The following is a 23,734-nucleotide window of genomic DNA, read 5'->3' as shown; positions in this document are numbered from 1 at the left end:
GCCAATCTCTTTGCGCGTTTACTAACGATCCGTTTGTCGATTAACTACGTATCGGGACGGATACCCTAAACGGATTTACTGTCATCCTTTGTTAAAAGTGTCGTCGCGATCTGATGCAGGACGCCCTCGCAAGGCAGATCGTACGGGAAGGTCGGCGACATTTTTCACCGGATTATGTATAAAGTAGTTTATGACACACGTAACGACACGAGCTGACAATGATCGCCATTGCAAAAGAGAAACTCCGGAGAGCGGGATCCTAATTGAAATCTTGGAGCGATCGTATCCTGTCAGATTAGACGGCGTGGATAACGGTGAAACCATATATTACGTCGGCATTGTGTCGCGGTTGAAAAAAATTCGGAGACCATCTGGGGACTGCGCGGACATTAACCCTTCCCTAAAATTAAACGAATAAAAAAGAGCGGTAGGAAGTGTCTACTTTCGCGGGAGAAAGAAATTCCAGCCGAGAAATCCGCGCGATATATATAGAGTGTCCTAATTTTCACGCACTCCCTTCATTTAGGGCTCTCTTCGCAATACCCGAGCTACTATTTCTCTTAACGATTATTGATATCTGAATAATAAATGTCTTGCACGTAACATTTCTCATGAAATGAATTTCGTTTAAAACACCGAGAATTTCTCATTTTGTTGTTCAAAAACTGTCGGCTTTTCAACAATTTTATTAAGAAGGGAGAAAAAGAGAGAGAGGGGAAGAGAGGGAGAGAGAGAGAGAGATAAATAAATTTCAAATTGTTTGAAGAATCCTTTAAAGAAAGAAAGTGCAGTAGTTCGAGACACCCCGTGTAAAATGTTCTAGAACTATCACCAAACCTTTCACTTACAGGTTCTTTGACCAGTTTGGAGTCAATTTTCTCACGAGAAAATTGTTGATTGTGTTAGAGAGAAGCGTAAATAATTTCTTTCATCATTTAATTATTAATTTCACTTATTTCAACCACTTATTACCACTTTTACTTGTCACTTGTTTTCGTTTCTGCCCCGAAGGCCTCGAAATATATCGATGCGATCTTATTTCTTCTATTTATTTAACTTTTAACACACATGGCACTTAATATCTGTATATTTGTATACTCACGCACGTATGGATTTATTGCACATTTGAGTTATATTTCGAAGGTCGTCTACGACGGCGAAGAGGATGACCTTGCCGATTTGACAAACTCGGCCTAAAGAGCGATCGACCAGGTTAGCGAAACGAGGGCATGTACGGCAAAATCTGGCGCCAGGGCGCATTGCGTCACGAATTTACATCATTCGCTGCCATCTCTTACCCTCGATCGCAACCTAGAGTCTTCCCGGCCGAGCTAAATCGTGAAATTGCATATTCCGTTGACAGCTGTACAAAAGCGATCCTTAATGGCACGACTCTGCAGTGAATTAGAAATTCAAAGTGTTACAAAAGACATGGGATTTAAATTGTGGCGATTAAACGGCCCGAATAAATGTACATTTCGCAAACTATTATTGGAATACGAGACGAAAGAAATAGGACGGTTGTATCGTAATTACTTTTTATTCAGTTGACGCGCTTTATATTTATATAATATTGGTTCATTTTTTATAATAACACTACTGCGTAGACTTGAATGACCCAACCAACTCGATCGACCGACGTGCCGCGGGCGATGATGGCGAAAGTAATGGTTCGCTCTAATTTCCTCGAGGCTATATCAAGTGTTACACCCCCGCCTTTTAGAGACGCGCAAACGTTCTCATTCCGGAGTCTCTAGGGCTGCTGATTCTTAAATTGCTAAATTAACGGATCGTATTTCCACAGCAGCATCTATGTTTCCTCGACTCCAATTCGTCTCTCTTCTTCGCCTCGACTTCCTCGTCAAAAGAAGACGCGAGAATGTTCGATGTAGAAAATTGTACTTTCAATCCTTCATCTTTCGTAACGTGTTGTTAAATAATAAAGTATCTTTAAAACATCTTTTCCTACATTTCGCCAAAATACGGACTACCGTTTGACCGTGTTTGATGCGTTCTCTGCGAACAATTTTGGCGATACCGCTCTTCATGCTTTATGCTTTATGAAATCAACGGGAGGGAATATCCTTTCGACAAAATCTACGTAACATGACAGTTTTACGAGAAAAATGTATTATCTCGTTCTTTCTATTCTCAGCGTGGTCTTTCTCGATCCGCTGCAGTGACAGCAATTACGTACGAGCGACTTCCTTCAGGCGCAGCCCCAACGTGCCGGTACCGATACGTAAACGTCGCCCCAGGCTTGGTTTCGATATCGGCCGAAAAATCGAACTCATAGCTCGAATTGACGTGCGAAAGGAAAAGGCCGTACGAGACCTCGAAAGCAGTCTGGCCAGCCGTTCGCAAATCATTATCATGACGGTGTTTCCCGAACACGACGGCTCGACGTAAAAGAGGACGATAAATACTTTTCATGAAATATTGCAATGCCGGCGCGACCTCAATGAACACTGGCATAATTGCAGAAATATACATGCTAATAGAATATGCATGTCCCATTAGTGTTGTTAGTTTAGTATAGAGCGAATGCGGCCCATCGAGGGATTAGTACGTCGAATGCGGCGATGAACACCGGCGTGATATCGACGCGTCTCATTAATTTACATATAGAACGTGATTAATTAATCTCACATGACAAATTGGATGTACGGCTAATAGCGAGCCAACGGTGCGACGGTGAAGAGATGTACGCGCCAAGGATTTATTTACAGCTATTAAACGATGCTTTCTTATCACCTTAGCGAAGAATCTGTGCGAGCATCGAGATTATCTGCGACGTCTTATATTATTTCAAGTAAATTTATATTCGTAGCGGAAAAATGGACTGTCGTAAAGTTTCCATTACATTTCGAGAGGCCAGAACGTAAAAATACAAATATACATGCGGTAAATCCCACGTGTGTTAAAAGTTATATAAATGAAAGAAGGAATAAGGTATCGCATCGTAATATTTCGAGGCCTCCGGGGCGGAAATGGAAGCGAGTGACGGGTAAAAATTGTAATAAGTGGTTGAAATAAGTGAAATTAATGATTAAATAATAAAGAGGATGATTTACGCTCATCTCTAACGATCGGTTTGATTTCAGGTGAGCCTACGAGCGAGCGATAGGAATCAGGGCGGCGGGAAAATGGCCGTGAGGACTTTGAGAACGCGCACGAAGACGGAGGAGGATGCCTCCCGAGGTTCGCTGCGACGGTCGGCTGTGAGACACTTCGACGAGCCGATAACCGGACGAAAGGAATTTTGGCGAATTCGCGCGCGGTCGGGACCGGCGGGCGTGTCTGGTCCCGTAACCGGACGAAAGAAACGGGGTGCCCCCGGCGTGACGTAATTCTGGAGAAAGCGAACGTGTGGACACGCACGCTCCGTAAAAAGAGCGGCGCGCCGACATCTCCGCCGACGAAGCGGCATAATCCGTCAATTACGAGGATTGTTATTTCCTATAGTACGTCACGTATTCGCGGGTATAGTGATCGCGCGCGCGACCTCGGCGACCCCGGGACGAGCAGGCCGAGCGAAGGTCCTGCCGGCTCCTTCAATGACGTCGCGTGGCAGGAATCTCCTCCAACCGCGGGATAAATTGCCGCGTATCCACGCCGACTCGTAATTCACGCCGATAATAACGTCCGTACGGAATCCCGCGAAACGCTTAATTGCACCCCCCGACGTGGCGTAAGCGCCGTCTAACTTCGGGTGTGCGATTGTCCGGAGCAGGATCGGGCCGAGCCCTTGACGTCCTGGACCTGAATATCGGATTAATATTTCAATCGTGTTCATTTTCGACGAAGATCAAGTCAATTGCGAAGAAATATCGCGAGACTTCTGTTTCCCGTTTCCGCGCGATTTTTTCGCTCGGGTACTTCGACTCCCTCGTCCTTCGTTCGTCGCGTCGTTAACGCTGAGGAAAGGAAACACCGAGATTTGGCTACCTGCGTGTAACGGTATACCTGAGGGACGATCAAAACTCGCGAAACTGTCGTCGGCGATTATTTCAACGGTTATGCGAAGGAAAAGCTTCGGCCGCCGTTGCTGGAATTCCGTCTTCGATGGCTTCCGCGTGATAGAAGTCGGGGTCGAAGGGATCCGTCGCGATCGGCCGAGAAATCCGCGGACTTTCTATAAAAATAAGCACCACTTTGTTTCGTATTATGAAACATGTGACGTGGCTAATTAGCGGAGTCGCGTAACGGCCGTTGCAAGCTCGTTAGTGCTCCTGTACTCCCCCGTGCTGCCGCGTGGGACGCACCGAGTGTACTCTCGACGCGTTCTTATGCATTATTGAGTAATAAAATTCAGGACGAATTACGGACGTCTCCGGGAAAACTCGGGGAATATCGAGGCTCAAATCGATGCGGGCCTCAATCGTTCTGTCGCAACGCGTTGCATTCGAACGCGGGGGAAAAATTCTCCGCTCGCACGGCAAGTTGTTCGTCACCATAGTGACGGCAAAAGGATTCGTTTGTACCGCAAACAGATTTGTTAAAAATACTAATTACCGATCGTACTAATTTTCACCGTACATCGCAACGACTTTCACAACGGTAAAATGATTTCTTCCGTGTAACAAATCTTCCTGCCGCTATAGTGACGATTTTCTGGCTCTCGAAGAAAATCAAACGGATGAAACAACTTAGGCAACGTAACGTCCGAGATTGAGACATGAAAACGTCTGGCAGACGCCTCAAAGATGTCATATGCCCCGATTTCAGACGTTGCGCTGTCTGCGAATTTACGCTTCGGTATCGGAATAACATCTTAAGCCGACATTCCCAACTTTTGTGCTCGCACTGGCCTTCTTCCGTTCGCCTCGAAATTTTCCAAGGAGAGCGACACCTCACGGGGAAAGGTGTGCTTTGATAATTTTCTCCTACACACGCAACTTCTGCGTGCTGGAATTTCGATGGAATCCGCGGCGACGTGTCGCCGCGACGAACAAGGAGCAGATGGCAGATGTCGGTTGTAAATCGCGGTTTTCGCAACTGGACGACCGCTCGGACGATCGATTTTTCCAACCCGAGGGACTCGCCTCGCGGATTGTTCTCACGGAGAGTCCGCGGTGTCGCCGTGCATACTTGCAAATCGATCGGCCCGACGATCTCCCGGTAACGGCAGCTCGCCCCGACAAAAGAACCACGCCCGTGGTTATATACCCGCGGGCATCGGCAAAGCACCATAAAGCTACTTACGTAAAAGGAGGCAAAGACGTATCGCCAGTCATAAAATACGTTCCCAGTCATTTCTGTCCTCTCGGAGATAATTATTATGTATTTATAATTCAAATGTCGCGTGCGCGCTCACCTTCTAGCCTAATTTTACGGCGTATGCTTTCCCTCGGGTGCATAGAGCAGGGAGAATGCGCGGAGGAGGCTTGAAATGAATAATGACACGGACTTTATCCCCTCCTCGTATTATTAATTTAACCGGATCTCTCTCAGATGACAAATATATTTGACTTTCAGACACGGAGATTAGTTTTCCACGCGTCCTTCGCAGAAATGTGTGCAGTTCCTCCAGACGCCCGTCCAGTTACTGCAGTGTCTAAAATCGGGACACAAGACGGTCTTGAAATCTTGATTGCGAACCCAAACAGTTTAGCTCCTCGGTCACTCGACAGAAGCTAATAAACTGTCAATTAGCTGCTGGAGAAATGTATGAAATTTCTACCGGGAGTGCGCGTACGCGCTCTGATCATTTTCCTCTGCCATCGGTGATCAGATCCGCGCACCTCTCGTCGACGATGCGCTTCCTCCAAAATAGAAACGTCTTCTTTCGCGTTGCTTGATGTACTTTTAATGACGGTTATTCGTAAGTCGGTGACCTTGCGTGCAATTGACATGTATCTTCGTTCCCACAACAAATTCGGCGCTCATCGTCGGATACCTCGAAGGCCTCGGCGTGTGTCTACATTCACGAGGTTACGTATTTCGCACGAGCCGTGTGACTCAATTCTGTTGTTCCGACCCGGTCCTTCAGATTCGGATGGGAAGACCGATAAGAGAGAACTCGTCCGACGACGGCGAATGAATTTTCATGCGATGTCGCTACACACCGCGATTTACTAACCCGATCTAACGCAACTGACAACGCGTCGTCCTGAAGCTGTCAACTGCGTCGAGTGCGTTAATCGTTCTTTGTAAAAGGCGTCCCGCACGCCCACTAACGCGGTGACCGTTCCCTTTTCGAGTGCCGCTCGCCTTTTTCACGTATGCCGTAATTTTCTAAAAGTTCCTTTCCCTCATCACCGATCCGCGCGTTGCGGAGAATGCGTGGCCGTCGCAATTGCACCAGATCGCCTACAGCGTCGGAGTTAACGAAATGCGCTCGCGTATTATCGCTGCGCCGTTCCTCGCGCCTCAAAGCTAACTGATCTGACTCAACCCAACATTGTAGTCATGAAAACGGCAATTCAATTGTGCCTGAGATTATTTACACTCGTAACCGAGAAGTTTCTATTCATAGACATGACGTTACGTGATTATTTTTGACTTACAATTTGCTCATTATTTAATGTTTAGTGTAATTTCGTCGGAGAGTGTTAGGAAAAAAGAGGGAAGATAGTGTGAGAGAGAGAGAGAGAGAGAGAGAGAGAGAAGGAAACAAATTGCCGTTGTCTGTATTTTCTTAATTGTAAATTCGCTGTGAATTCGGCGTAAATTGCTGACTAATAGCTATCGTCTTGCGTTCCTACGCGCCACCTAAAAGGTTAAATGAGCCTTCAGAGAGGATAATCGATTCGTTCGATGACTCGTGACGAATAAATGAGCGGACGATTCCTTGAACGATTACACGCGGCGCCGTGAGTAGCCGCGTACCGCTTTTCCGATTATGTAAACCACTCAATAGTTGATAACGCTGTAAATTACTATACCGCGATTACCTCGAATCGCGGGGGAATAAAAATAATAAAGGATGCGATCGGTAAATCGGATAACAATGAAAGCGTTAAAGTGGAAGCGCGTTGCGGCACCTAACTGGTCGCGCCTCGAATTAGAGTAATTTATTATCGTCATTGTAATACCGTCTCCCGTTTCGCTGACGAAAATGACGCAACCGCGCAGAAACAGCTGCAACTCGGCGCACAAACGGATGATCGAGGATCCATTGTCGGGTACATTCGACGGCCCTTTCGATGTCCGCTCGTTCATCAGACGTTTACCAAACTGCAAGTCTTGCGGGTCTTCATTGAGAAAGGGTCGTAGAAATTTCGGAATCGGTCGACGCTCGAGCGCCTTTACCGCGGGTTTCTCACGATCGAGCGACGGTGGTGAGGACCGACGTCGACGGAGGGGTTTCGCCAGAGATGAAGAAAGTGAAGAATTCCATTGGTTTTCCTTTTTTCCATTTTTCGATACTTTCGATTGATTTTAGATCGACTTTAGACCGATATAAAAGATCCTTCAATTCCGAATTTTCTGAATTCCCGACGAGAAATCGTTTCTGTCAATGCGAAGAAGGTTCGATTAAGCGAAAGCCCGCATATTAAAGTTGTGCTTCATTCACGGCCTGTCTTCCCTCCGGGAGATTGGAAGCTGCGTGATAATAAAAGGTAATGTAAGTTCCTCGGTTTAATCTGTTGAATCTCGTGATAGAAGCGGCGCAAGAATGCGAGACAAACGCCTGAGGTGCCGAGGTGCCACCTGTTTCTAGCAATAACGTACGGGAAGATTTGATGACGCAATCGCCTGTAACGTTAAAGACGGATTCACCAATCGATTAGCATACGTCGGTGATCAATACGGCAACGCGGATACCACATCGGATAAATATGCACGGACAAACAGATTCACGTTGCATCGGAAGAGCGAAGCCGAACCATCGGTGGTAGTTCGGCTCGAACGATCGTAGCGCGCGTTTCCGACGATCGCAAGCTCGTCGCTCGAGCGACGATCATCGCTGACCTGTCCGAGAGATCTCTCGATTGTTCTTTCCTTTCTGATTACCGCCGAGATTCCCGACCGCAAGTCGAAATCGGAACCGTCGAAGGGACTCGATTTCATCGCCGGAGTCATTTTTCCCGGACAGCAAAATGTCGATAAGCGGGGCGTAAGACGTACATCCTCAAGATACCTCAGAGACGTCTCGGAGATATCCTAAAGGACGTATCACGCCCCGATTTCGGATCTCGTGCCGTCCGTGCGATAAAAGTGTGCTTTGTCGCGAGCTTTCGACGAAACAGGCCGATCGGCTGTGACGATCGCTGATTCGCGATATCGTGTGGTCCCGGCGATTCGCCCGGGGAAAGAAAGCTCCGCGTGTTTGCAAGCATGCGTCGGCTCGTTTCGCGCCGTGCATCATACGCGTGAGGCGGAAAGTGTCCCGATCTGGGACAGTCCAGGTACCCCACCCGCGATTCAGCGATCCATCGTTCCCGGTGGCCTCCGCTCCCTCTTTTCTCGCCTCTCCCCTCGGCTCTCTCTCTCTCTCTCTCTCTCGGTGCCTTCCCTTTCGAACTTTGGTCCTTGCTGCCATCCGGCGGTAAGGTTTACTAAGAGAGCACGCGTCCTCCGAAGGTTCAGTACAAAACGCGCGCTCGGACTCGAAGGATCTTTGGATCCGCCGGCTGATAGAGAAGAGAAAGAGAGGAACTGGTCGACTCGGCCGGATCTCGATGCTCGGCTGAAACGGTCCGAGTGTGGATCCCCTCGCTCGTCCAGCATCCACCGGCGACCCGTCGCGATTTCGGTGCTCGATCGCGGGAAAATCGCAATGTGGCGCCGCGGAGTCCTCCTAGTGTCGTTCGCGCTCATAGCGCTCGGATCCACGACGAGTAAGTGTGATCACTTTAAAGGTGACTTCTCTGAAACCGGCCGCTCGAGGCGCGAACTTAACGAGCGCGCGCTAAACGGCTACCTGGTTTCGATCTTATCGATGCCGGTGGGCGATTAATCCGCATCTCGTACGCCTCCTGATTGCATTACGCTATCGCTGCATACATTTCACGGCTCGTTCGTACGTATTCACTCTCATTGACGTCACTGTGAATTTAAAACGCATTATTTTTCGTTCCTCCTCTCGGCAGTAAAATCGACGATGTTGTTTGTTTTAAAAGAACACTTCACTGAAAGTCGCACGAGGAATAATTTCTTTCTCATCGGCCTCGTTGCTTTATTTACCGAGTATCGTCGATTGATAATTACTTTAGCAGAGGGGCGGCGGGACTTTTATCAAGCGATGATCCGCTACAAATTGCTTGCGGATTACGCAAGTTGGAGGAACGCGAGTACGGGAGTATCTCGCGTATAAATGGGTTTGAAACTGCGTTGCGTTTGATTTTCGGATAAGGTGAAAACTGAATGGTACACCGGAGAGTTAAATAGCACGGCTCTCATTCTTCCTCTGTTTTCATTCTTCCTCTCTTCAAGCATGGTGCGTAACATCGGTGTGTGACGCGTCGGTGTGTAACGCGAAAAGAGATCTGCCTGTTGCGTTGCACGCGTATCGGATACGCCGCGTCCTTTAAGGTTGCGTTACGCCATGCGCGGATCATCCTCACAAGGACAATACCATTTACATCACCGGTCGCTTGCAATAGAACACCTCCGACAGCTCCTTAAACATCGGACGGCGGGTGACGATAACTCGGAGATTTCGTTTCACAATTTTCGACTTCTGCTTGTCGACACTGCGCTAACGCAAATGTTCAATCGAATCAAAGCGGAACGAGCGCTCTCGCTTTCACTCATCGTGTTGTAAATCAAATAAATCATATATATTTCACATAACAATCGAATATATTTGTGCATTTTTATTACGTATTTCCAGTTTTAAACTGGAAAAGAAAAAAAATGCGAACTTTTACTTCGATTATCGTCCCCGGTAACACGTGTTTTCTTTTTACTCCTATGACTCAGGCCTCCAGCGATATGTCTCCGAATGACATTTGTAGTATTTATATACGACGGAGGCCGTAAGCAATTTTACGCAATGTCAGGCACCATCGCGCGATAATTGCACACAAAGTTATTACCGCGTTTAACGTATCCGGGACCGTTGATTATTAATAAGCCTCGTATAATCCGCAACTTGATCTCCCGCGAATCATCCGTCCGCGCGGCTTCTTTCTTTTATGGTAAGTGAACAGCAGGTTTGCGCGACTATGTAAACGACTATTATAGCAACAATCGCATAATACACACACACACATACACACATACGCACGCACCGAGTGACCGGTCGACGATGATGTCAACCGTTGAAACCTCCCACTACGGGCATGTCTTCTCTCTCTCTCTCTCTCTTTCTCGACACGCGCTCCTCGCATTGTGCGAAATCGAGCACACACGCTCTAATCTGTTGCAGAATGCCCGAAGAGAAAAACCTCGCCCGTCAGAGAAATCCTCTGCTACACTTCCACTTTCGAGGCGCAGCTGCTCGCCGATTCCGTGTGCGGCTGCACCACTCTGGTGCATCAAAATCATGACGTGCGAAATCTCTCGATTTCCGGTAAGTAAGCTCCGAGCGGCTCTCGCTCGGAGAAAAGCACACCGGGCGTCGACTGAGATCATTGCGAGCCGCGGCGCAAAATACTCAGACGAAGGCCTCGATCGAGACAATTATCGATTATTGCGCAAGTAACGAGTAACGGTGTTTCAGATATCGCCGATTTGCGGAAGTCCTTGGGAGAGATGCATCCGCCTCTTCAGTTCGTAATTTCTATACACGACCCCGAGAAAACGCTGAGAACTTCCGCCATGCTGCGGCAGGAGGCGATCGCTCGTATTATTGCCGTCATGAAAGAGGTATTCACGATTGTTTGATTATTTCTGCAAAACGGGATTTTATCTCGTCATGATTCGGCAAGTCGGGGAAAAATGTCGCTTCGTGTGTCCTTTTTATTTGAACGTATACCGTAAGAAAATCCCCGGCATGCGTCTCCTCGCTTCTGACGTCATCGAGCAGAATGACTACAGCGAGAAACCGGCAGCCTTAATGGGTTAACTTTCGTCCCTTCAAGGTGGATGGCGTGGAGCTGAACGTGACAGCGGGTTCTAAGGAGCGCCTTTATAATTTCGTGAAAAGCCTGAAAGACGAAATGATCAGGAAATCCTACGATAAAAGGATCTTCGTGACTTTACCCAGTAAATCCGAGGACTTGGCCAAGCAGTTCGATCTTAAAGAACTCGCCAAGTAAGATCCCTTCTTTTCAACTAGCATAACGGCGCAGGATTACTCGCTCGAGTCGACGAAGTGTACGACAGAGATTTTCGACATCGCCCGAGCGATGAATCCTGTCTTCTCTCGAGCGAATTTCCTACCGAAGCGCATGCACGCATTCATTCTTTCGATCTTTCTCATCAGGTACGTTGATTTATTTACGCTGCCAACGGACTACTTGACAGACGAGGATAGCACCTTTGTCACCTTTCACCCCTCGCGTCTAATAGGACTCTTCGACATACTGAACACGGACAGCTTAGTGGACTTGATAATCGGATTAGGAGCTCCGAAACGCAAGATCTTAGTGTCCTTGCCGGCTAATGCGTATGAATTTACCTTGAAGGACGAGTCTGAGAACGTTCCTAGGTCGGAAACTACCGAAAAGGAACCTACTCCGATCGATCGTAAGCAGGTACGATAATGATATCCATTTCTTTTTTCTTCGCACTTTCTTACATCCTTGAAAGGTAATTAGTTAAGAGGAGCTAATACATCTGTCAAAGATCGTATCTTCTTAAACTAACCCATTTGGTATCGCAGCTCTGCGAGGCTATAACCAGCGGAGAATGGACCGTGGAGCGAGATGAGGATCTCACGGCGCCGTACGCCTTTCGAAACAAGACGTGGATCTCTTTCGAAGATAAGATTTCAGTTGGAATAAAGGTGTGCATGCAGATTCGGTCGGTCAGGAACTATACGTAGAAAACTTGTTGCGCGAGATATCTCGCTGCTGGATGTTAGATCACCCGTTGTTCATCGATATTTTTATGTAGAATGGAAACAAAAAATCGGCGTCTCAGTTTCTACCGGATGCTTGATTTCAGGGAAAATACGCCTTTCTCCGCGACTTAGCGGGATTGGCGGTGCGGAATATAGAGAACGATGTGAAAACTGAGTGTGAGAGACCAATCACGCACGAAATTCATCAATCCTTCACGGAACTCAAGAGGAAATCCAGGCACGCCGTGCTCAACGCGCTTGAGGACGAGCTTCACGTACGTCGATTTATTTACATTTAACCTCACAGGCCGCGCGAGACAGTGACGAGAGAAAATGTTCGTTACCTCTTCTAAGATAACTTCTTAACTTCAGCAAGCCCAATTTTCGTATCCGAATCAAGCGAAATCGTCCAACTTCCGCGTTGTTCGCGCGGTAGACACGGAGGGACACATCAGAGCTGTGCGCGAAAACACGCAAACAGAATTCATCTGCAGGAGACAGGGCTACTTTGTACATCCCAAGAGTTGCAACAGGTAATTACCGCTCATTATAATAATATGTTACTTATATAAATTTATTTATTTATCGTAAAATCGTTAATTATACAATAATCGTCGTTTAAGTCGAATTTAAATATCAGGATTTGCACGAGGTAATAAATATTGTCCTTCGGCAGGTTTTACCGCTGCGTGAAATTCAATCAAGAGATAGAAGATTACTCCGTCTTCGAATTCGATTGTCCGGCCGGCCTGTCGTTCGACGAACGCACGGAGGTTTGCGTCTGGCCGGGCTCCCTGCCTCAGGGCTCGCCGTGTCCTGGCAGCAGCGAAATCGCTCCTGTCGCGGGGAAAAGGTTCGAATGTCCATCTCGATCCGGCTACTACGCGGATCCGCAAAACTGTCGTTGGTTCTTCGCTTGCATGGACTTGGGTACGTTGCGATTTACCGACGTGTCGACCCCGAAAAATCTTCCACAATTTCCCAACCGGAACGAAAAGAGAAAGCTTTCGAATACTCCAGTCTCTTCTCATTGTTGCGCGACACCATGTCTACCTTGACTGTGAAATAATACCTGGTTTTATTCGCAACCTCTACCAAACAGGCGGGCCGGAATTAATGGCGTTCGAGTTCCGTTGCCCGTATGGATTGGTGTTCGACGAGACCAAGTTGGTGTGCGAATGGCCCTGGCTGGTGCCGGCTTGCTCCGAATCCGGATCGGCTTACACCAGGACGGAGTACGACTACAGAGGATACACTACGGGAACTTCAACTGGATTCGGTACCGGAGGTTACGTTACCGGCAGCATACCCGGATATTCCGTCACTACTGGGCCGGCTTATTCCGGCGCAGATTACTCGAAAACAACCGTTGCTGGCGCTCACGGGACCAGCGGGCCGAATTACTTCGGATTCACCACAGGACACGCCGGTGGACATCAGGCTGGTATTTCGACTGCTAGAGTTGGTACGATCTCTGGACACGCGGGATCGTCTGGCTCGTCTGCGATCGGCTATTCTGGATCAACCGGACCGTACGGAGGATCGGTACCTGTTTCGACGTATCCGGGATCGCTTGATATACACGTTGCTTCGGTATCGCCCGGTGTAACCGTTGGAGGAAGCACGAGATATCCCGCGACGAGTAGCGGGATCGGCAGTACCGGACATACCGCGTCCGGTGGAGCTGGATATTCCGGATACACCGGTGGAGTTGCTGGATATGCCGACACTGGATCGAGCGGTATCGCTACAGGTATTTCGGCGTCCACGGGAGGCTATTCGGGAGATTTTGGCGGAGGTCATTCAACGAGAGGTGGTACAACTTACTCGGGAACACCCGAGTCCGGTTATCCCGGCCCTACAGTATACCCTACGGGTGTACGTCCAGGAAGCGTCGGTGGAAGTCATCCTGCAGCGGGAGTAAGTTATTCACAGCCGGGAACGGGCTATTTCGGTTCCACACAATCGCTTGGATCGCCCATTGATATTCATATAGACTCTACCGGGCTTAAACACGACGGATCGACGGGTCAGTACGCAGAATCCGATGCTTTTAACCAACCAGGAAGCGTCGTGAGTGCGACCGGCAAACCCTACGTCCCGCAGATAGGCGTAACTTATCAAGGTATCGGCGGGAGCGACGCTGCAACGAGAGGGTCGACCAGCTATTCGAGCGGCACGTTGACTGGAGGGTTGACGTCTCCGAGCTCCCCCTATAAACCTGGTGGCGGAGGACGCGTCACGTTCAACGCTCCTTACGACACCGGCAAATACCCAGAAATGCATCGTGTCGGTGGTGGTTCAGCTTCCAGCAACGCCTATTCAGGAGCAACCGGACGTCAACCATCGTCCAGCACAACAGGCTTCTCGTTATACGGAAGCGTGCCTGAATTCCCCTATTCGGGAGCTACCAGTGGCGGTGCCGAAATCGCAGGATCGATTAACGGAGGATACACGGGATCCACTACGGAAGAATGTCAAGACTCGGTTGGTGCAGAATACTCGAAAGTTACTGATGGAATCAGCGTCGGTTCTGTTGGAATTGGTGTGAATCTGCCGAGCGGTTCTGGGGTAGACTCAAAACCAGGATATATACCTTCCGATATCCCCGGGCGTCCTGGTGTTACGACCGCCGTTACGACCGGCCATTCGACAAGAGGTGGTGCACAATTTTCTGGAGCGACGGGTACTTCGTCAACGGGCGTAAGGTACGACGATGAGGATGGGTACACGGTTCCTGTGTTCATACGACCAGCGGAACCGATATATCCTTTGATCGGAACAACAGGAGCGCGGGATCACAGCAGAACGACTGAGACGTATGGGAGCAGAGTAACGAGCGGCTATGCGCAGCCTGGTTTAGCGAGGCCTCACTTGAATGTCAGCATCTTCAACGATCAAATTTCCACCGACTATGTTCACGCAGGCACTACTGGTGCAATTATGAGCGGGGCTAGCGTGGAAGGAAGTATCATTACCGACGACTCTCTATCGGGCACCATTCTCAGTCACGGAAGTACTTCCGGAGCGGTGTCGGCTACCGCCAGTGACCAAGGTGCTATCACAACCGGAGGAGCTCATCCTGGCTACATAGCTACCTCCTCCGGAACACCGGGATACGTGGTCACGGACGGAGAGAGGAAGATTGACGTTGGATCGGCCGGTGGAGGTACAATAATATATGGAATACCGTCGTCTGGAATTTCATCGACCGGCCCGTCGACGCCCGGAGTCGTATTGAAAGGCGACCTTGCGCCGAATGTCCTGGTTTCCGGACAACCCGCTTTCGGAGTGTCTCTAGGCGGCTCCATCCAACCAGGAAGCGTCGTGAGTGCGACCGGCAGACCCTACGTCCCGCAGACAGGCGTAACTTATCAAGGTATCGGCGGGAGCGACTCTGCAACGAGAGGGTCGACCAGCTATTCGAGCGGCACGTTGACCGGAGGGTTGACGTCTCCGAGCTCCCCCTATAAACCTGGTGGCGGAGGACGCGTCACGTTCAACGCTCCTTACGACACCGGCAAATATTCAGAAAGCGACCTGCCGGACTACAGGCCGACCAGTGCCACCATTCCTGACTCAATCGTATCTGGGGGCAAGATAGAGAGCACCGGAGGTGTCGTCCTCGGCTCCACCGTGTCCGGAATTCGAGGCCCGAGCACCACCGCTCCAGGATATTCCGCAACCAGACCGTCCGTCTTCACACCGAGTGGCTTCACAAAGACCGGGCCAACCAAGACGGGTATAACCACCGCCGTTCTAAGCGGCGGCGGTAGTTACTCGGTAAGCACAAACGAGCGTCGGCCCATTTTGAATCCCGATAACATCGGCGAGAAAGCGTTCGAAGGGAACGTTATTGATTACACCAGGACATCGTCCATTGGCAACATCGACCGCCTATTTTCTACCTTAACTCCGCCCGGCTACTCCTCGACACCTGCACCAGGTGGCCGCGTAACTCTACAGTCAGCTACCCCCGGTTATTCGTATCCCAAGCCAACCGTGAAATTTGTAACTGGTGGTGCTTCCCCCGCCGCGCCTATTTTACCGACCGACGGTAATCTGCCAGTTACGACCCCAACACCGTTCTTGAGCGTCGAGCTGCACAATGGACCACCCGATAGAACCAGCGTGTTCGGATCGAAGTTACCTACTGTGTCGAGTGGCTTCCCGACGCCGACGGTCGCGCCTGTAGGTTACACCACCAAGCAACCCGGGACTTACCAAACTACCCTGTTTGGAGCGGCTAAGATCCCGGGTGCTGTGTCGACCGGCAGACCCGTCTTCGACACTGGTTACAAGACGGTGATCGTCCCTACGAATATCCCGGCTTCGGTATTCACCGAGGACAGGTTTACCCAACGGATCGGTGGCTCGCAGGCCGGATCAATATCCACGCCTACTGGTTTTGGGGTGCCTTTCCAACGGACCGATACAAGCCCGAAGGACTACAGTTCCTTCACTTCACCGTCTCCGGTTTTGGGATATCTTCCTGGAGGGCCGAGCGAACCTGGTGTGACCGCGTCCACCGCGAAGTACGACGTGCCCACGGTAACCGGGCGACCAGAATTCGTGGGGGTGACTTACAAGAAACCTTCGCCAGGCTTCTCCGGCGTTACGTACAAGAGTCCGTCTTCCGTCGTGTCGCCCACCACGTTCAGGCCAACCGATACGTACTATCCTGGCCAAGGATTTTCGACTCCGTCTTCCTCGGGAACGACTGCCGGCGGTGGTTCCCCGACGAACTTGGATATCTCGAGGGATGAGATCGACAAACTGATCACCAACTACAGGGGCACTGTTAAATACACGCCGAGCGTGTACGACAGCTCCGCAAGCTCAGGGCACGATTTTACGTCAACGAAAAAGTTCTCCTCGTCATCCTCGTCCACAAAGACCGGCGGTACTTTTGCTATCGCATCTGGCCCCACCACATCTTCTTACGAGGTCACCACGAAGCCCGAAGGTAAAGGCAAGGTGATCGTCAAGTGGAGCGATCTTCATCCGCTTCTTCTCGGTAAGCTCGGAGCGGACTGCACGTGCAAGGCCGATCCGTTCGCTAACCTTCGCGGCCCCGGCGAGAAGAAGTTGATCGCCTCTTCGAGGGGCAAGGTGGATCTGGCCAATTACGACGAGTCCGACGTCTACGTCGATCTTGAGGACGGCGAAGAGGGCGACTACGTCACGAATTACGGCGACTTTTCGCCTCAGCCCTACAAAATCAGCGGACCGCTCGAAGTGACGAGTGTCGCAACGGTCTCGTCCAACTTACCAGCTTCCTCTTACCTACCTTCAGCGATGCCCCCAACGATCAGCGAGCCACCCGCGAAGAATAACGCGCTGGGAGAACCGAACAGATTCCGGGGTGGTCTTCGGGTCGGCAAGAAGCTGAACGACGTCGCACCGTCACCGAACTCGATCACCTCGGAGGAAGACGATCCCGACCAAATCATCGACGGTGTAATCGACTGCGCCAGGCCGGGTCTCTTCCGACACCCCAATCTCTGCAACAAATTCTACGCTTGTTACTGGGACCAGTGGAAGAAGAAGTTCACCCTTCACATTTTCAACTGCCCCGTCCACTTAACGTTCGACTCGCACGCTGGCGCATGCAATTGGCCGAGCAAAGGCCCGGCTTGCCAGGCCGACAATTTGTTAGTGTAGCTCCCGTCATCTCGGCGACTTTTTCACCGTCCCAGGAGATTTCTTCCCAGTTCTCTCGTGTACATAAATAAATAAGAGGATAACGTTTAATGTCTAAGAAATTTGTTTAGAAATTTGTAAGTGTTCGAATTAACTGTTGTATCTGCTTAGTTTGGCCCGGAGGATCCATTCACCGTTACGATGATGATGAAATGTTGCGGGTCCGTATGTACGGCAGCGTATCACTGAACAATGAACGATCGCCGCGGATCGGTCCCTCTCGACCTCGGATCGATTGATAATTTTGTTTCGGGCGCATAGACACCCGGATTCCTAAACGTTTGCATTGAATAGCGCAAAGATGAATCTCGGCGTCGAAGGGAATCTCTCGGCATCGGTGAGCGGAGTCGTGGATAGGTAGGTTGAGACAAAGGAGGAGGCTAAATTCAAGGCGATCGAGATACTGGCCGCGGGAAAGCGTTGTCAAAGTGAAAGTAGTCCGTGCTCGTCGATCCAAATCGCGAAAAGTCCTCGGGTATCAATGTACATAACTGATATTTCTACGCTCGAAATTGATGTTAATATCGAGGAGATTCCTCGAAATCGTGTCCTTTTCAACGATATGCGAATAACAACGACATTACAATCGTCAACATATTATCAGTAACGCATATGGGATGTTCAAGGTGTTCGGAATTGGCTTCGGAGCTGTTTGAATTGATACCTCTCTCGTCGATTATATCATCGAGCCATCAAGAAGCGGACTTTGAAGACGCGAATTAATAACAAGGTTCATTCACCGGTATAATTTCACGGATAACACTCATCATTTGAAGTGAAAACTTGCGGTACATACGTGACGAGTGTTTCCTATCGCGGGAGGTTCGTTCGTTCATGTTACTTCTCGCCATTTCGTTTTGGCGTAACAATATGTCGATAATGCGTTCTGCATAACTGATATTCTTCCTGGCTGCGTTTGCTTTCCTTTCCGGGAGTATCGGTACGCTTCCCGGTATTCTTGAAATAATTACTCGATCCTTATTACGTGCTGTGTGCTTACGTTGACTTTCCGTTCCTATCCTTTCCTCGTTTCCGAAAAACAACAGGTATTATTTATTCGTTGCTTATTAAGAAGGTCGAAAGTTAGCGCGGTATTCTCCCCTGGCGATTTTGACAGAGCTTCAATTAACGTGCCATCTGCCGAGCGGCTAATTAAATAGTGTCGATGACTTTAATGAGGAATAAATCGCGCGACCAGAAACGTTTCAAAGCGTCTGTTTGTTAACACACCGACACCTGTCCGATACCTGAAGGAAACATCGCTATTTCGAACGAACTTTTCGTAAGAAGGGTAGATGGATCATCGTTCGCTTCATCATCATTTCGGAATTAGTCAATTGTATCTCTCTTTCATATACTTCAGTTTTTGCGCCCGGAGAAACGTAACCGCTTGATTATTCTCGAAATTTGCTTTCTTCACGTCGCTGGAGGTGGAAAGCTGTCATGCTGTCACTACCTAGCCCGGCCTGCCAGTCGTCAACTGGTGGGGAGGTCGCGATTACCAATCAGCGAGAAAGAGAGCGCTTGCCGCGAATGGAACGAGACGCAAAATGAAAGAAAAAGCTGGTGCTGGCGTGCGATTCACTAGTACGGGTTAGAAGGTGATATAAAGGCGTACGGGGGCTCCGACTTGATCTGACTTGACTGTAACACGGAAGGAACAGCCTGAAAGCGGGAAGCCCGTCGCTGCCACACCACTTTTTACCATCATGTAAGTCTCTTGCCATTATCCAATTAACAGCGGGTCATTTCAATATTATTTAGCTCGGCTCAATCGATCGCAACTCCCTCGAGACGATTTCTTCGTACCTCCCGGTGGAATTGCCGCTGTAACGTTGATTGATTTCCGTGGAAAATATGCGTATCGGTAACTCTGCTCGGTAACTGGCGTGATTTCTTGCGCAAAATTGTATTCAAGATGAGGTTTGCAACGATAACGTGCCGAACGATCTTCGCGAAATTACGTAAGTGTGAGCGTAAAAATGCGGTAATCGCTGACCTTGTCAACTTGCGATTTTATCGCAGTTCCGGCTGCCGCTAATCGATCGATGCAAATGATCAGCCATTGTTGTAGCTCGCAATTTTCTTCACAGTACGTGATAATTTTAATTGGAAAAAAAAAACGGACTGCTGGCAGACCGAATACGATTATGTTCACGATTTGTATTTTTCAAGTGATCGTAACTATACATAGGCAGCGTTTACGTTTCATGTACGAACGCTCGAAAAGCGCGGCGTGTCTCGCTCTAATAATTGACGACTCGATTTTTAGCTTTAATCATGCGCACCGTATTAAAGCAATCCACTTTTCTTTAATAGCGAAAGTAGAATTACCGTCCCGTACCGTCCCGTTCCTGGATAAACTACTCTAATACCCGAAGTTACATTAAATTTGTTTATCGCGTGGCGATATTTATCACTTATAATAGATATTTATAACTTATATTTAACAATTAATAAATTATGAAATAATTAATTTATATTTAACTCGCATGGCAGTTAATGTGTTAAATACGAATCCCGAAAGCGTCTCATGAAACCTTTCGTATCATTGTACGCTTCTTTAAACGTTAATATTAATCAACCGAGCGTTAATAACAAACCTCTTTAACAGCGTCGGCAGAAAGAGAGAGTGTGAAAAAGAAAAAGTTGAAAGATGAAAGGTTCACGATGATTTTTATGAAGAGAGGAAGGAGGGAGATGAAAGACGAACTTGTAGGCTCGGCCGAGTAATAGCCGCGAGCAGTGAAAGTATCGCAAACCGGCTGAACTTTACCGGGATAGTCACATCGGCGATTAAAGTCGGCGGAGCAAAAAGAAGCGAGCGCGATACGAGCACAAAAAAAGGTCTCCTGCACGCCCACGTGACACGTTGCGCAAGAACAAGTTGCGCGTCAATTCAGCTGCATTTGCGCCTCAATGTGTTATGCTAATTCTGAATATTAATTTTCCCAGTGCAGCTGTATATTTCCGTCATCTCGAGTTTATACTCGCGGTCTAGAACTCTACGAAAGCGTATTACACTGAGAAAAAAATCGCCACATTCAAGTAAATATTTGTTAAGAATATCGGAATAATTTATCTTATTCGGATTACGTAAATGTTATTCGAATGTAGCGCTTTTTTTCTTTCAGTGTGCTACATTCGAGTAATATTTATTTGATCCAAATGAAATAAACTACTTCAATGCTCCTTAGCAAATATTTACCTGAACATAGCAATTTCTTTTTTCTCGGTTTGGTTAGACATAACTAATCAGTTGTAAACTACGGTTAATAAGAATAATAATATTTTATTGTATCATATTATTTAATATATTTAACTTCAAGTCAAGCTATATTTTCCTTTCGTTTTCTTTCTACTTTACTGCGGCGTATTTTTGTTTTATATTTCATGTATATTTTTTTAAGACTTTTTTAAGATAAGAATTGTCAATATTAGTGTTCGTTTCTTATTACGCATTCAAATACGTGCAAATTCACGCTCAAATTAGGTTAATGAAGACTTACTTCCACGAACAGGGTGGTGTGGGCGGTGCTGATATTGGCAGCGGCCGCGTTGACCGATGCAGCGGTACCAGATCCACCGGAGAACCCTGGTATTACTACAATCGGCTCCAAGAAATTGGGGACCGCTGCTGATTGCGCCGGGCTCGTCGCCTTTTCCGCCACCCAAGGCTCGGTAAATGTGAGTTAACGCTGTAATGAATAATTTAAACGGTCTTAATTATTCATCAACTATAACGAAGAAAATCCGCAGAGCTATTTCGTCAGCAACGTAGAACGTATATTCGATTATTTCAATTGACTTAAAGAATGAAACAATTTGATCAGTTGGCGGTAAATTATGTTGAGCGATGAAGAGCCAAAACTAATATGTTTCGCTCGTAATAATTTCCAACTGAAGAAATCGTAAGTTTCATAATTATTTTTGCGCGTGGGAATAAATCGAGAAAATTGTCGAATTCCGCAGGAAGCTAAACTCGTCCTCTCCGAGACTTTGGTGGATAAAGGAGTCGGTTACGCGGCGCAAACAGGGATCTTCACCACGCATTGTCCAGGCCTCTACCAATTCAGCTTCGCCGGATACGGTAGCACGGACCTGCGACTGACGCTCAAACGCAAACTGAACAAATCCGACAGCTGGACGCCGATTGTCAGCGTTGGTCCAGGCGGAGGAAGCAATCTTGTCCTATTGGATGTCGAAGCCGGCGATCAGCTTGCTATTTTCGTTGAATCCGGAAAGATTGCCGACGGAGCTACCTTCACGGGTCATCGCGTTTATAAAAAATAGGCTGGCCTGGTGGACAAGAACCCTCAGCGATTTCAGGCTGATCGTTATTGGAAGAGCAAAATTAAAATGTAAAATGTAAAATCACCAGCTGAAACTGATTAATTCATAACAGATTACAATTGGGACATTCAACTAAATGTTAAGGGTCTCCATTTCCAGTTTGAAAAAGTCCACTGTTGGGTTAATAAGCAGAATAAACGTACATAAAAATGAGTGAAATACTAGAATTCCGAATTTTGTATGTTGATCATCAAGACTTATCGTATTAAATCGTAATATCGTCCGAATATTAACTGTATTCAGAACACAATCCACAGAAACATAAAAAAGGGAAATGGAAATCTTACCGTAAAATCCGAAAATGTTGAAATCAACGTCTAAGGTACTTTTCATTGTTGCTCTTTCTCATGTGCTGAAAGAATCAGAGTTCCTAATTCGTAGTATTGAAAAACTTCTCGACGAATCTAACGTTCTGTGATAGCTGCTTCTTCTTGCGGTCAGTTGTTTGCCTAAAATTTCAACTTATCTATTGGTTACTATTTTTAGTAGCAAAAGTGAACGTTTAACTCGCTTTGCAAGGTCGCGCGTTAAATCGTGCCAATTACGTACCACTCATATGATACCCCATTTTCAACTCGTAAAAAAAAAACTTCTACAAAGTTTCATAAGTTAGCATGAATTTTCTCGGTCTCCTTCGCTTTGTACTCCTTTCTCGTTTCTTCGTATTTTTGTTTACACCAACTTTCTCTTCATCGTTCCGTTTTTCTCGAAATCTTTCTTTCTCCTCTCTTTTCTCCACTATGGTAACTCGATGAAAGATTAACTTTCTACGTTCAAAACTCTTATCGTTTCTGTTCCCATACTTCTTTCTTCTATTTACATTTCTCATTTTTACTGGTCTCTTTGTTGTTTCTTTCTTCTGTTATTTCTACTTCTCTTCTGGCATCTTTATACTGTTTCTCTCCTTCCCTCAGCATGTTCAATTCTTCTTCCTTCAAGATTAAATATACCAATCTACATTGTCTTCCATAATTCTTTATTTCTGCTGAAATCTCTAACGCTTTTATCTCACATATATTTTCTTCTATTATACTTTTACTTATATTTTTTATATTTTATTTCTTCCATTCTTTTGTGGAAATTCTATTATTTTTCTATTATCTTTCATCTTCTTCCTTACTGTCACAAGTTATTTCATTCATCTCTATTTTAACGTTCATATTATTTTCTTCAGTTACTTTTCCTTTGGTGTTTTGGTCTTCAGTTACTTTTCCTTTGGTGTTTTGATCTTCTCATCTTTCTTCATTTTCTATTGTATCTTTTCTTTATGATGTGCCAAATTTATCAGCAAAATCTACTTCTATTGCTTCCAAGTATATTCATGTTTCCGTTGTCTCAATTGTCTCAATTTTTATATTTTTATATTGTCTCAATTTTTATATTTTATGTTTCCGTTGTCTCAATTGTCTCAATTTTTATATTTAATTTCCTCATTTCTTCGCTTTTATACTCTTCCTTTTGAAGAAATCTAAGTGCTAATATTTCCTTGCAATCTTCTCTACCTTCTTCTTTCGCATTTATATCTACTTTTCTTATAATTGACACTTTCTTCTTCCTAATTTTAACCTTTTTTCCATACTTCTTGCTCATATCATTCATTTGTCTCTCTTTTCGCCTTTATCTTTATATCTATTTATCTAGCGGTTTACTATCTATCCATATATTTTCTTACCTATCGATTTATCTATATCTGTCCATACCTTTTTCTTGTTCCCGTTACAACACATGTCACAATTGCCTGCTATCACAGCAGTTATGTCGAAGAGAAGACTCGTAAAGTCA

The 23,734-nt window shown here is 47.1% G+C and overlaps 2 protein-coding genes across 2 annotated transcripts; both read left to right on the top strand.

Annotated features, from left to right (window-relative positions):
* The first annotated feature begins 7,862 nt into the window (after nt 1–7,862).
* LOC106748087 (mucin-19-like) lies at nt 7,863–17,650 on the top strand. Its single transcript, XM_014626286.1, has 10 exons — nt 7,863–8,786; nt 10,319–10,462; nt 10,613–10,758; nt 10,974–11,146; nt 11,318–11,588; nt 11,717–11,839; nt 12,001–12,171; nt 12,269–12,429; nt 12,573–12,826; nt 12,999–17,650. Exons 1-10 carry the CDS (start codon nt 8,726–8,728, stop codon nt 17,558–17,560), a joined length of 6,066 nt encoding a protein of 2,021 aa, XP_014481772.1. The 5' UTR covers nt 7,863–8,725; the 3' UTR covers nt 17,561–17,650.
* Nucleotides 17,651–19,175: 1,525 nt separating this feature from the next.
* On the top strand, nt 19,176–22,546 carry LOC106748090. The gene is made up of 3 exons (XM_014626292.1): nt 19,176–19,310; nt 21,121–21,286; nt 21,572–22,546. Coding segments are annotated over exons 1-3 (489 nt in total). The 5' UTR covers nt 19,176–19,308; the 3' UTR covers nt 21,893–22,546.
* The last annotated feature ends 1,188 nt before the right edge of the window (nt 22,547–23,734 follow it).

Source organism: Dinoponera quadriceps, unplaced genomic scaffold (genome assembly GCF_001313825.1).
Source record: "Dinoponera quadriceps isolate SergipeBrazil2010 unplaced genomic scaffold, ASM131382v1 scaffold2420, whole genome shotgun sequence".
NCBI lineage: Eukaryota > Metazoa > Arthropoda > Insecta > Hymenoptera > Formicidae > Dinoponera > Dinoponera quadriceps.
The sequence above is the reverse complement of the archived record's forward strand: the minus strand, read 5'-3'. Positions and strand labels throughout refer to the sequence as shown.

Coding starts and splice junctions, on each gene's coding strand:
- LOC106748087 (XM_014626286.1), top strand. CDS start 8,726: ATGTGGCGCCGCGGAGTCCTCCTAGTGTCGTTCGCGCTCATAGCGCTC. Junction 11,147..11,317: donor GATCTTAAAGAACTCGCCAA/GTAAGATCCCTT, acceptor CTTTCTCATCAG/GTACGTTGATTTATTTACGC. Junction 12,827..12,998: donor CTTCGCTTGCATGGACTTGG/GTACGTTGCGAT, acceptor TCTACCAAACAG/GCGGGCCGGAATTAATGGCG.
- LOC106748090 (XM_014626292.1), top strand. Junction 21,287..21,571: donor CCACCCAAGGCTCGGTAAAT/GTGAGTTAACGC, acceptor CGAATTCCGCAG/GAAGCTAAACTCGTCCTCTC.